Here is a 13,164-nt window from a genome sequence, read left to right as displayed (position 1 = left end):
AAGGTGCTGACCCTGCCCTGGGTTGTCAGCAGACTGTGTGACCAAGCACGTACTAGGTTGATTTCCCCCATCACAGCCTAGGATACTCGTATCCCCGCCGCCGCCACAGAGCAGGGAGTGTGGCTTCCAGGGTGGCCTGGCCACAGCCCCGGCTCCCGAGCACTGCGCTGGCCGGCGCAGCCCTAGGAGCTCCGGCAGGAACCGGACCCGGGCAGCACCTGGGGAGCCAGGCCTCGGGCACGGAGAGGGCGCTAGGATGGGTGGGAACGCGCCCCGGGTGGCGGCTCGCCGAGGCCGGGTCCCTTCCCACCGTCCCTCACCCCGGCACGGCCCTTCCCCGGCCCGCCCCCGGCTCGGGGCCGCGCCAGGGCGGGCGGAGCGGGGACCCACTCCCCGGAGCAGGCTGTGCCGCCCGGGGCAGCGGGCAGGCAGGTCGGGCGCGGGCTCGGCTCGGGCGGGGGTTCCGGGAGCCCGGAGCTATTTTTGTAGGACGCGTCAGCCGGCGGGGGAGGAAGCGCCGGCTCCGGGCCATTGTCTCGGCGCCGCGCGGGGCGGGGTGGCTGCGGACGGCGAGCGCGGACGCCCCGAAGCGCGCGAAAACGGCCGGCAGGGCGGGGGCGCCGCGACTGACCCCCGGCCGCGGGAGGGGCGGGGCCGGGGGCGGGGCGCGCGGGGCGGGGGCGGGGCCCGGCGCCCTCCGGCCGCTGCAGGCTGGCGGCGGCGGCGGCGGCGACTGCGGGGACAGAGCGGCGGCCGCGCCGGCAGCGACGCTCGGGGAAGCCCGCGCCCCGCCTGCGCCTCCGAGGCGCGCCCCAGCAGCTGGAGCGGCCGCGCGGCGCCGCCCCAGGCCACCGGCGAGCGCTGGGCGCCGCGAGCTCCGAGCCGGCCGGCCGCTGAGAGCCCCGGGCCTGCGGAGGGCGCCGGGCGCGAGCATCCTGCGCCGCGGCATCCGAGGCTGCTTGGCGGGAGACAAAGCCGCCGGGAGACGCGCGATGCCCGCCGCGCGCAATCCCGGCCCGCGAGGGCGGGGAGCCCGCGGCGTCTGAGCGCGCCGAGCCGTGCGCCCCGGGGACGCGGCGGCCCGGGCGGTGCGGGCGGCGGGCGGGGCCCAGGTGCGCCCGGCCGCGTCGGGCCCGTGACTGCTGGGGGGCGGCGCCCTCCCGCCGCAGCCGCAGTGGCCGGCGCCGCAGCGAGGAGCCATGGGCAACATCTCTTCCAACATCTCGGCCTTCCAGTCCCTGCACATCGTCATGCTGGGCTTGGACTCGGCCGGCAAGACCACAGTGCTCTACCGGCTCAAGTTCAACGAATTCGTGAACACGGTGCCCACCATCGGCTTCAACACGGAGAAGATCAAGCTGAGCAACGGCACGGCCAAGGGCATCAGCTGCCACTTCTGGGACGTGGGCGGCCAGGAGAAGCTGCGGCCGCTGTGGAAGTCCTACAGCCGCTGCACGGACGGCATCATCTACGTGGTGGACTCGGTGGATGTGGACCGGCTGGAGGAGGCCAAGACGGAGCTGCACAAGGTGACCAAGTTCGCCGAGAACCAGGGCACGCCGCTGCTGGTCATCGCCAACAAGCAGGACCTGCCCAAGTCGCTGCCGGTGGCCGAGATCGAGAAGCAGCTGGCGCTGCACGAGCTCATCCCGGCCACCACCTACCACGTCCAGCCGGCGTGCGCCATCATTGGCGAGGGCCTCACCGAGGGTATGGACAAGCTCTACGAGATGATCCTGAAACGCAGGAAGTCCCTGAAGCAGAAGAAGAAGCGGTAATGCGCCCTGGAGCGGCGGTGGGGAGTCGGGGGAGCGGGCGAGCGAGCCGAGAATGAATGGAAGGATGGACGGATGGACCCACGGACCGACGCGCGACAGAACCCGCGCCGGCGAACAAAGACAGCGAACCAAAGCGATGCTTCGAATTTTTAAAACCGAATCTCCGCACCCAAATGCGGGACTGGTGACTTCACCCGGGTGTGAGGCTGGCTGACCGGCCTGCTCTCGACCTGCCCCCACCCCCAGGTCAGAGGACCTTTTGTCTGAACGCTGAAGCTGCGGATGGTATGGGGCCGTGGCCGCGGTGGGGAGTGGAAGTGCGCGTCGGGCTCTCTGTCCTCCCGGCCCCAGGTGGAAGGCTCAGATGTCCCAGAGACAAAAGCGATTTCTTCCTGCGCCTGCAGGGCCCGAAGTTCCGACCGCCCCGCCCCCGCTGGGGGATTGCACCTGTGAGTTCCCTGAGGTATGCATTCCTGGACCCTGAGCGTACCCACCTGGGGGGGCTTGCTGGCGGTGGGGGTTCCGGGGAGAACACCTCTCCTTGCTTTGTGGGGCTGTAGAAGCTGAATAATTTTATATCACAGGGCAGGCCCCTGTTGAAATTTCGTTTGTCCTGTTCTGGGCCCAAACGCCGTGGTGGTTTGGGCCGTCAGAGGACTGCCCGGGACAATGCAGCAGCCAGGGCGCACCGGGCGCTGCGCTGGCCTTGGCTGGGAATGGCTTCCAAGATGCCCCTTTCCTGGTGCTTTGTGGTGGCTACAGAAGACCAGTTTTGTTGAGAACTGCTTCCAGCCTGGAATCTGACATCTTCTAGATGGTCTGGACTGTGTCCATGTGTAGGTCATTATCACACAAAGAGACCAATAAAAAATAAAAAAAAAAAAAACTAATGGAGGTGGTGGCAAATGATACACTTACTGTTTGCAGGATAAAGGTGTTTAAAGGGTAAGGCTCTTGGCGTACATTCTGGATGGAAAGTGTGTGTGCCTGTGTGGGTACAGGGACCTTCCTGTGTACTGTGTAATCAGCATAAATACCTAGACCCATATGTGTAGAATTTTAAATTCTCTTAGCCTATTGATTGGGTTAGTGAGCACACCAACTGCAGATGTGTGCTGAATTGCAAGATGGTGTTTTTTTTTTGTTGTTTTTTTTTGCAAGGGGTGTCTCTTGCAATGCTAACTGCCTGATGATGGGTTTTCAGACATGTTTAAGGAAAAAAAAAACTTTGACAAATGAATACTCATCTTAGAAATACTCACCTTAGGAAGAAAGACTTTGCTCTGCCCTTTATGGCACGTGGCGACTTGTTCAGAATTCTAATTTGGTTCATTGTGGTCTATCTGGTTTAAGTATTTCATTAAAAATGTCTCCTTAGAGTATTTGATGTCATGCACCAAAAAATAAAACCCCACCTTGTTGCAAAAGCCGACCTCGTTGTATGGATTTAAAAGGGAAGGAAAAACACAAGGATGGAGTCTTTCTGAATTCATTCTTGTGGGAACTGGCCTTCCTAGCCAGCCAGCACTTTGGGCAAATGCAAACAGCAGTGAGTGCTTGAGATAAAGGAAAACGTGTGGCGCAAGGGTCACTGGAACTCAGGCACTTTACAGTTTACTCGAAAAGAGGCTTTGGAAAATAGATAAAGTGAAAGAAAAATAAATACATATTTTTAATAATGTAATTTAAAAAATCCTTTATAATCAGGACTGAGTCTTGGTTTGCAGAAGCTGTCCTTTACACGACAACACAGTATCAAAAGGGAAACTTAAAACTTACTGTTCGATTTTTGTTTTTCCTCTTAGAATCCATGTTTTCGGGTAGAATTATGATTTCCCCCTGCTGTTATACATTTCTTTACCAAGGAGACCCATAGAAATTGGGCATGATCATGCTTGAGCATGTGGTTCAGTCAAATGATAAGTCTATACCTATTGTCCATTACACTCTGAAATTAAATTTAAGAACCAGAGGCAGAAATTCTGGCTTCCTACTTGAAACCCAATGCTTGCATGAAATTTTGTAAAAGGAGAAACCTGGCAGCCCATCTACTTTTTCTCTTTTGTCAGTAGATTTGGTACCCCTCCAATGCTGGTCTTTTTGTAGAAACTCGGTAGAGAAAGTATAGCTAAGCAATGTTGAAAGCCTGCAAGATTTCAGTTTACATATCGACAGCCTATTCACTGATTTCTAAATGGGCTGGTCCCATCATCTGAAGATTCTGTATAGAATTATTAAAAACAAATCCATCTTTCTTTATTTTCTTCACATGCAACAATTTCTTAAGCACTTTGACATTTTGGTAGTTCCACACTATTGAAAGAATAATATATTTATTTTGTGACATTGCAGATGCCAAATACTGTAACCTCCTTGTGCTAACAATACTTAGGTTCAAGATCACTGTTCAAATCCTGTCATGCTTTAAAAATGATGCAAGATGATTTTGTTTTTTTGCATTATCAATACTTAAGGGTACAATCAACTGTTAGTAATTGTGTGGTAAAGTAAAGCCCTGTGGTGTATCAACTACTAGTTAAGAGTCTCAGTTGAGTCCTGTAATGTTTGACCTGATAATAGCCCGTTTTGTCTCTGACCCAACAGAGGAAGCACAGATAAAATCACCATGGAGTGGTCAAGGGGAGGGAGTCCCCCCAGTGTCCATCAGTGATGTATTATGCTTTCTGCCCTTTGGAGAATGAATGGGTTTCACATCAAGGAAGCTGGCCTCCCCGAGGTAGCTTGTGAAGTGTTTTCTAATGGACACAGGGAGGCCAATTTTGTTTCAGAACAATTTTCTTCACCAATTCTCTGTTACGCTGTTGGGACTGTGTGCCCTGGTTTCAGGTTTCCTTTCTACTGCTGTAATTCTGTCTGGATCGTCCTCTTTTGTTTCCATAGCCTTTTATAACGCATATATGATGCTGTGAACAGAAATAAATTATTTATACAACCAAATGATTGGGGAGATTTTCTGTGGATGGCTTTTCACGCTGGTTGTGTTCATTCTCCCAGCCTCACTGAGGGGATCCATCACAAGACGGTGTCTGGGGTCCTCAGGGGTCCTGAAGCTGAATCACTCACTTCTGCTTTTTGGTGTCTAGGAGTACCCTGAGAGGTGGAGTCAGAGGCTTAAATGTGAAGTCTGGGTGCACCTGAGGCTCATCTACTTGCGCTGGCCCCCCACAGGGTCCTGCCCATTGGGTCATCTCAATCCTTCAGGAAAATAGCCTTAATGTCTCACCTTTCCTCAGCAAAAAGATCATGAATTGTTACTTGTTTCCAAAGTGTTGAATGATTATATAAAATTAGAAACAGCTAGGTACTGATATAACAGCAGTAAAAATTACCAAGGTGCTCAGTGTCCTGGCTATGTCTGTCTGCTCCATGTCTGGCCATATCCATTGCCTTTGAAGCCATCAGCAGTACTCCAAGACTTGGGTTCGCTTACGTAGTAGGTGTGCTAAGGCCATCACACTCTGCTGCAGAGAAAAGGTCCACGCTCTAAAGGAAAAAATGACTGGGCCAGAACCAATGCACTGCCCGCAGTGTGGCACATCAGGGCACCGGGGAGATGGTGAGCCACAAGCTTCGCAGTCACTTTGAGCCCCGGGTGGGGGCTCTCAACTCTGGTGGCCAAAAGAGCCAGTTGCAAATTCTGGCTTCAGTACTTTGGGGCCTGTGATTTTGCTCAGGTTCCTGGGCCTCTGGGCCTCCGATTCCCCATATGTAAAATGGGACCTTAATGGTCCAGAGGGTTGTTGGGAGGGTGGAGCGCAGTAATACAGCTGAAGAGCTTGGGCTAGGGCCTGGCACTGAGCAAGTGCTCAGTAGGTTGTGTTATTGGCTGCTGGTGACATGCACAGTAATTTAACCTTTCAGTAGGCCTTTAGGTTCAGTCCCTTTTATCCACACCTCTTCCTGTCCCCATCCTGCTGAAGGGCTGCTGACTCCAGGCTCAGACCAGAATGGAGTCCACACGTCCAGAGCTGTGAGAAGCTGAATTATGTGGCAAACTTGGGTGTCTAGCCTCTGAAATCCATTACTCTTCATATACCCCACAACATTGGGCTGAGCCCCTTTAGAAGGAAAATAGGCCTTCAATTGCTAACACCTAACATGTTGAGTATACAGTAGGTGCTCAGTGGGTAATGGCTGAATGACATAATTCATGTCAAAATAGGCATTATATGAAATAGGTGATTATTTCCATTTAAATATTTAAATGAAAATAGACAAAACAGTATCATTCCTCCACATCACTGTCGTGTTAAATGATCGTTCTGATCTTGTAGAAGCATCATGATGAAAGTTGGTAATCATGTTTGTGAATCTAGAGGTTTTTCTTAAAAATTGAGCAAGGCCTGACTTTATTCTCATTTGTGTTGTTGCATTAGCTAATGATTAGGATCCAGATTACACTGAAAGGGCACAGATGCCATTTCTAAGCATTCAAAGCTAAAATGTGGTTGAAAAACCATTCAGGGACTATATTGGCTCCATGAATGAAAATAGTGACAGTCAAAAGACACAAAGATCAGAACCCTTGCATTACGGCACGACCTTAATTTAACCTTGATTTCACAAATTCTCGGCGAGCCCAATGGCATCTAGTGCCCAGACGATACTGCTCATTTCGTTTTCCAGAAAAGTAACCACAAATGGCCCCATCACTCTAGCCAGGTTGGTTTGAGTGCTAAGCCAACTGCCCTATTTTCCCCAATTTGAATTTTTCCTTCAAACATTTTTTATTCTTCACTTGTAAGTTTTTCGGTAGACCACGGATGTCTTGCCTTACTATTCTGGGCTGTTACTCTTGTGTGCAGAGTGTGGACTCTTGGAACAATCCTATCAGTAACATTATAGACTGTTTTGATGTCATGATCATACAGAACCTGGGGAGGACCAAACTACACACAAAGAGTAGGAGACAATAGGTCTGATATGATGAAAAAAGTAAGATGAGGCTCGGGGCCTGTGGCTCAAGCAGCTGGGGCACCAGCCACATACACCTGAGCTGGCGAGTTCGAATTCAGCCTGGGGCGGCCAAACAATGACGGCTGCAATCAAAAAATAGTCGGGCCTTGTGGCGGGCACCTGTGGTCCCAGTTACTTGGGAGGCGGAGGCAGGAGAATTGCTTGAGCCCAGGAGTTGGAGGTTGCTGTGAGCTTTGATGCCATGGCACTCTACCCAGGGCGACAGCTTGAGGCTCCGTCTCAAAAAAAAAAAAAAAAGAAAAGAAAAGAAAGAAAAAGAAAAAAGTAAGGGGAGAACAGACAGAATTTGACAGTCCTTGATTGGACAGCTCTTTCCCTGCCCAGCTCCATAACCTCTCTCTTCCTCCTTTGGGTCCTGGTGCAAGTCTGACGTCTACAGCTTGGCATTTGCCTGCCAGCACAGAAGCCCGCCATCTCAGCTGAGACACTGCCCTTTCTACCCCTCCGCGCTCGGCTGTCTCATCGATGTTCGCTTATCCTTAGAAACAGCTCTCCCCTTCTGGCTCTCCCGTTCAAAATAGAATTTGCACAACATGTTGGAGCACTGTGTATACTTTGGTTTGGCACCGGTTGGAAATTTAAGAATGGGACTGCATCAGTTTCTGAGAGGAACTTGCAATTTGAGGATTTCTGAGAAAGTGGCCTATGGTTCCCACCCACCCATCCCCCGAGATTAGAAGTGAGAAAGAACGGGCCGTGTCTTACCCGGAGTTTTCAGAAAAGGAAGTGGCTTTCTTTGAATGGCATGCCCTTACTGCGACTCTCTGGGCATTAATTGCTTCTGAGGAGAGTGTAGCAGTGAATGCTTTCTACCTGGGGTACGGCAGCGTGACTTGAAAGAAATAACCCAAACAAGTAATTTTGTAGGTTATGTTTATAGCATGGCTTTGAAGGACAAGTTTGCGTTTGTTAATTACACTTACTCTAGCTTAGTAATGTGCACAGCCCTGTTTATAGTCCCTGTTAGTCGCGTGTGGTTTTGGTTGCGGCCCCTGCAATCTTCATGAAGTCTGAAGCATGTGCTAGGCACCATGCTAAGTATTTCATATCTCCATCTTGTTTTGTTCTCCCAGGGGCCCCAAGAGATCAATTAATTTTCTCTGCACTTACAGGTGAGGAAACTGAGGTTAAGAGAAGATTAGATGATCTGTAAGATCAGTCACTGGCAAGGGTAGAGCCAGTTTAAACCTCAGGTCCCCTAGCCTCTGAGCCTAGGCTCCAGGAGTGTCAACTCATCCCCTGCTCTTACACTGGGAAAGTTCTGCAGTTTAAGGAATCTGGGGCCTTGAATGGAGGAAGAAGAGGATGAAGGGTTTGTGTTGACAGCCCACACCACCAACCTCATGCTGGTGACAGAAAGGGCCCTCCTGCCCACGTGCCCCAGCATAGCTCCTAGCTCCCCTCCTCCCAGACATAATCCCTCTGGTGTCAGAAGCTATCCTTGAATAACCGATTCTCATAGTCCTTTCAGAAGAGTGTTCCTGTCGGGGACAGTGCCTCTATGCCTCACACAGGGGCACAGCTGTGCCCCAGCAGGGGACACTGGGGCTGCCAGCGCATCTGCATTTAGGGACGGTATGGCATGAGCTACCTCACCCCTCTCAACCTCAGAATCCTGGCCCTGCCTAACCCCTTGGGATCGTTTTAAAGATCAAATGAAATGAAAGTAGGGGAAGCACGTGCAACCTGCAAGGCAAATCCAGACACGATGCGGGGAGGGCACCTGCGCAGCTCTGGTGTGGCCATCTCTCTCTCCCTGGATGGCACGGCCAGCTCACGCTTGCACAGGGATTCTGCTCATCCAGACAGCCCTGGTGCTTTCTCCAGGTATTCATGGCAAGGAAACTTCCAACTCAGAGGAAACTGGAGGAGACTGCAAAGGAAACCATCTCTCCTTGTGAGATTCTGGATGGAGATTCAGATTCTTGTCCACAGATTCTTGTCTTCTGGTGGCCGCCTCCGAGCGTGCTCACTCCCTCAAATGCAGCTCCCCGTGCTATTCATCTCAACTGCCCAGGTCTCGTAAAAATGACAATAATTCCAGTGTGTAACTTACAGGGCATCAGGGTAAGTAATGGCAGTTTTGGCAACGTATTTCATAAATACATGTTTGAAACCATTATTACATGGATGAAATTTTGCATTGCTGTATAATTTGGAGTGTACTGGGATGCTGTATTCATCACGTAAAAATGCTTACAAAAACAGTATGTGTAAACAAATGGGACCCACTGTACTGGGGACACTGCCATGTAGTCAGGGGTGTCCTCAGAGGGATGACACTCCAGTGAGAGATCAGGACTGAACCCTCAAGGGAGGAACTTGACTCCAGCATGAAACACCCCCAGCTTTACCACAGAGAAATCCATTAATGCAACCAAATCCACAATTGCAAGCCACGCCAGCCTTGGCGTAAAACTAGAAGTAATTTGTGAAAATTGCTCCCTCAAAACCTTTTTCCATTGGTTTCTGAGATTTTCTTGGTGGGGTGGTGGTCACCGGGTTAAGGTCCACTCCCTCCCCACACCCCTGCCCTTTTTGTACAGGTGTATGTTTTGGAAGCCGGGATCAGCCTGGTGGCCCAAATGCTGGCCCCAAATAGTGCTGACCCCTCCCATGGCCACCCCATTCTCTATGTCCAGCAGATATTCTGGCTCCTTAGTGCCCACTCCCTCGTGGAAGGCATTGAAGAGCCAGGGGCTGCCTAGTGCTGTGCCGTCCCAGGATCTGCTGTCTTGTCTGACCCTGGCTTTTCTGGAGCCTGTTTTGGAGTCTCAGGTGGCTAGTTCCCTCCACAGAGCCCTTCCTAAGACACATCTCAGGTGGTTAGAAATCCTGAGACAGGTGTGAGTCCTAGTCCCAGCTCAGGCTTCTAAACCAGGAGCCCATCAACCTAAAAGGAGACAGGCTTCTGCCTTCAGTTTGTTCTAGAGTTAGCCACTTCCTGCAGAAGTTCTGGAAATGACCACTTTCCCCTGAAACACTCTGGGTCTTAATTCCACTCTTCCTACATCTGTGTGTGTTCATAGCTGGGATGCTGGCCTTAGATGTTAGAGAGTCTGATTTGGGGTAAAGGCCTCAGAAGAAGACACAGTGGGTAATACAGATCAATGTCTTATCATCTTTCATGCTGATAGGACCCCGATTTTGCTCAGAGAGCACCATTTGCCTTGTGGCTGTGTGCTTAGGGAAGGTGACCCTACCTCCATCTTCAAGGGGGATTACTCTGAGCCATCAAGTTAATCATTCCTCTTGACCACAATTTGCTGAGAAGGACCATCTCTCGTGATTCTGATCAATGAGGATGGAGGGAAAGGTTTTTGAGAGAGGAATGAGTGAGTGGGCTTTGGAAATTTTTCGTTAAGTTGTAAAATAAAACACAGGGACCATATACCTCTCCCTTGCTCTCTCTAAATTTTGGTGAATAAAGATGTGATGCCTGGAGTGGCTGCAACCATCTTGACACCACAAGGAAAGTGAACCCCACACATTGAAGATGGCAGAAGGAAAATAGGGAAGGAACCCAGGTCTCAGGTGATGTCATTGAACTACTGAAATAGCCAATCTTGAGGTTGCCTGACCTCAGGACTTGTGGTTATACGACAAAGTAGCCCATCTTTTACTTGAAATTTCATCTATTTAGCAGGTATAAATTCTCAACTAATAAGACCTCTCAGACACCACAACCCCAATGTTATAAAACAACAATGCCTGGCTGTGGGATGGGAATCTCTCCATCACTTCTGTGCCAAAAAGTCACAGCAGATTGAAACTGGCCTTGGTTGGCCCAGTCTGGGGGAGCAGAAGGACTGACTGCTCCCATCCTTATTTGACAGTTTACTACTGGGAAGTCAAGGGCAGTGTGGCCAGGACAGTGTAATTCAGAGTAAGCCCTTTACCAACACTCATTTTCTCAAAAGAAATGATTAAGATAACATTCATATTATTAATTACTACCATTTATAGAGTGTTTGTTTTATACCAGACACTGAATTAAGCACTTGACAGCATCATCCCATTTAAGCTCTCAGAAGCACGTGTGGCGAGCACATTCATCCTGTCTGTACCGGCTGCCTCCTTTGAACAGACAGGCAGATCATCTTAAAAGCAAAGATTGACCACTTATGTGTGCCAAGCACTGGGCCAAATATATGAGCAGACTATCCTATTTGCCCTGATAAGTGTCATGGGATTGGGGCTATTTTTATCATTAGCCTCATTTCACAGATACAGAAACAGGCTTGGATGTGCCTGGTGCCAAGGGCACAGAGCTGCTGAGCTGAGTGAGGGTTTAAGCCCAGGCAGTCTGACTGCAGAGCCTGTGCGCCTGCCACGAGACAGCATCCCCACAGCCCAGAGCCAGAACCTGGCGGGGCGGTAGACACCCAGAACATTTTCTACATGAATGGGCTCCCAATTGGTGCGTGTCCCCATGAGTGCAGCTGAGAAAGGTGGCGCCGGACTCTTCAAACCAGCTTCTCTCCAGTGTGCATCCTGCTCACCTTGGGATCCTGTCACAGTGCAGGTCCTGATTGGCTGGGCTGTGTCCTGAGATTCTGTATTCATGCAAAGTTCCCAATAAGGCCACTGGCGCTGCTCCCTGAATGCAAGTGTCAAAACATTCATCCATGTCTTGGGAGTTGCCAAACTTCACTTTGTATCATGCCAGTGCCCCAGAAAGCCTCATGCCTGGGCAGTATCGCTCTAGTCCCACCAAGACAGTGGCTCTCAACCGGGGGGAGTTTTGTCCCCCAGCTGCAATGGCAATGTCTTGAGACACGACTGGTTGTCACAACTAAGAGGAGGGTGCTGCAGGCTTCAAGGGGTGAAGTGCAGCTGCACACCTTACAGTCACAACTAAGAGGGGTGCTACGGGCTCCAGTGGGTGAAGGCCAGGGGGGTGGCTGCCCACCTTACAGTGCCTGGACAGCCCCCAACACCAAGGATGACATGGCCTGGAATGTCAGCTGTGCTGAGGCTGAGGGACCGTGCTCTGAGGTCTTTGCACTGGCAGTTCCCTCTCCCTAGGACGCAGTTCCCCAGGCAACTCCCTGACTCTATCCAGCCCCACTTTTGGATCTTTGCTCCAACATCCCCCTCTCGGCCAAGACTTCCTAGCCTTTCATTTAATTTTAATTTTAAAACAGTGCAGTGGCATCATCACAGCTCACTGCAACCTCAAACTCCTAGGCTTAAGCAATCCTCCTGCCTCAGCCTCCTAGACTGCTAGGATTATAGGTGTGAGCCACCATGCCCAGCCCTCACCCCCTATTTTTAATAGTAATTTGCCCTCACTCTCTCTCTCTTCCCTGCAGCATTTTCCCCTGTGGCACTCGATTCCCCGGTGTGGTGTGCATTTTCCTCCCACTCACTCACGGTTTGCCTTCCTCTGTGTATTAGTTGCCTCTTGCTACTATAAATATTGCCACCAAATCGGCAACATAAATGTGTTATTGTACAGTTCTAGGGATCAGATATCCTAATATCCAGGTGTCTGCAGGGCACTCTGTCCCTGGCCTTGTCAGCTTCCAGAGGCCACCACGTGCCTTGACCCCCTTTCACCCTCACAGCTGGCAGCACAGCCTCTTTGCATCTCACTCTGACCTTGCCACTCCTGCCTCCTCTTATAAGGGCGCTGGTGACTACATTGGACCCACCTAGACAATCCGGGATAAACTCCCCGCCTCGTGGTCCTCAACCCATCACATACATAAAGTCCCTTCTGCCATCTGGAGTAGTAACACGTTCACAGGTTTCGGGGATTAGGATGTGAACATCTGGGGACCATTATTCTGCCCACTGTACACTACTAGATTGAAAACACCGTGAAGGAAGAGATTTTTATCCATTTTGTTCATTTCTTAGTCCCCAGATCCTAGAACAGGGCCTCATATTTAGGAATACTAATTTACTGAATGAATGACCTTTGGTTTTCAGAAGAAATTGTAAGAAAATTGAAAGCAACAGAAGACTTCCCCCAAAACAAATAAGGTTCGCCTGAAAAGAGTCAAACTGTATAGTCAATTTATTATGGATGAAAATCAGTCTATTGAGGCTGGGTGTGGTGGCATGCACCTGCAGCCCCAGCTACTCAGGAGGCAGAGGCAGGAGGATTGCTTGAGGCCAGGAGTTTGAGGCTGCTGTGAGCTATGATGATACCACTGCACTCTAGCTGGGGTGACAGAGTGAGATCCTGTCTCAAAAAGGAAAGTAAACACAAAACGAGCCATGTCTTGGCCAGAGTTCAACCAGGACAAGGCCATCAGTGAATCTACATAAGGATGGGGTCCACCCGAAGGGCTCAGGAGAGCCAAAACTGCGTGAAGAACAGAAGTCCTGGGGAGATGCTGGCAGCAGGGACCTGGGACTTTCCACTTGCAGCGCTCCT

The 13,164-nt window shown here is 51.0% G+C and overlaps 1 protein-coding gene across 1 annotated transcript; it reads left to right on the top strand.

Annotated features, from left to right (window-relative positions):
• Positions 1 to 946: 946 nt before the first annotated feature.
• ARL4C (ADP ribosylation factor like GTPase 4C) lies at positions 947 to 4,731 on the top strand. Its single transcript, XM_053596854.1, has one exon. The coding sequence runs from the start codon at positions 1,200 to 1,202 to the stop codon at positions 1,776 to 1,778; it is 579 nt and encodes a 192-aa protein (XP_053452829.1). The 5' UTR covers positions 947 to 1,199; the 3' UTR covers positions 1,779 to 4,731.
• Positions 4,732 to 13,164: the final 8,433 nt, after the last annotated feature.

Source organism: Nycticebus coucang, chromosome 7, assembly GCF_027406575.1.
Source record: "Nycticebus coucang isolate mNycCou1 chromosome 7, mNycCou1.pri, whole genome shotgun sequence".
Lineage (NCBI taxonomy): Eukaryota > Metazoa > Chordata > Mammalia > Primates > Lorisidae > Nycticebus > Nycticebus coucang.
The sequence above is the reverse complement of the archived record's forward strand: the minus strand, read 5'-3'. Positions and strand labels throughout refer to the sequence as shown.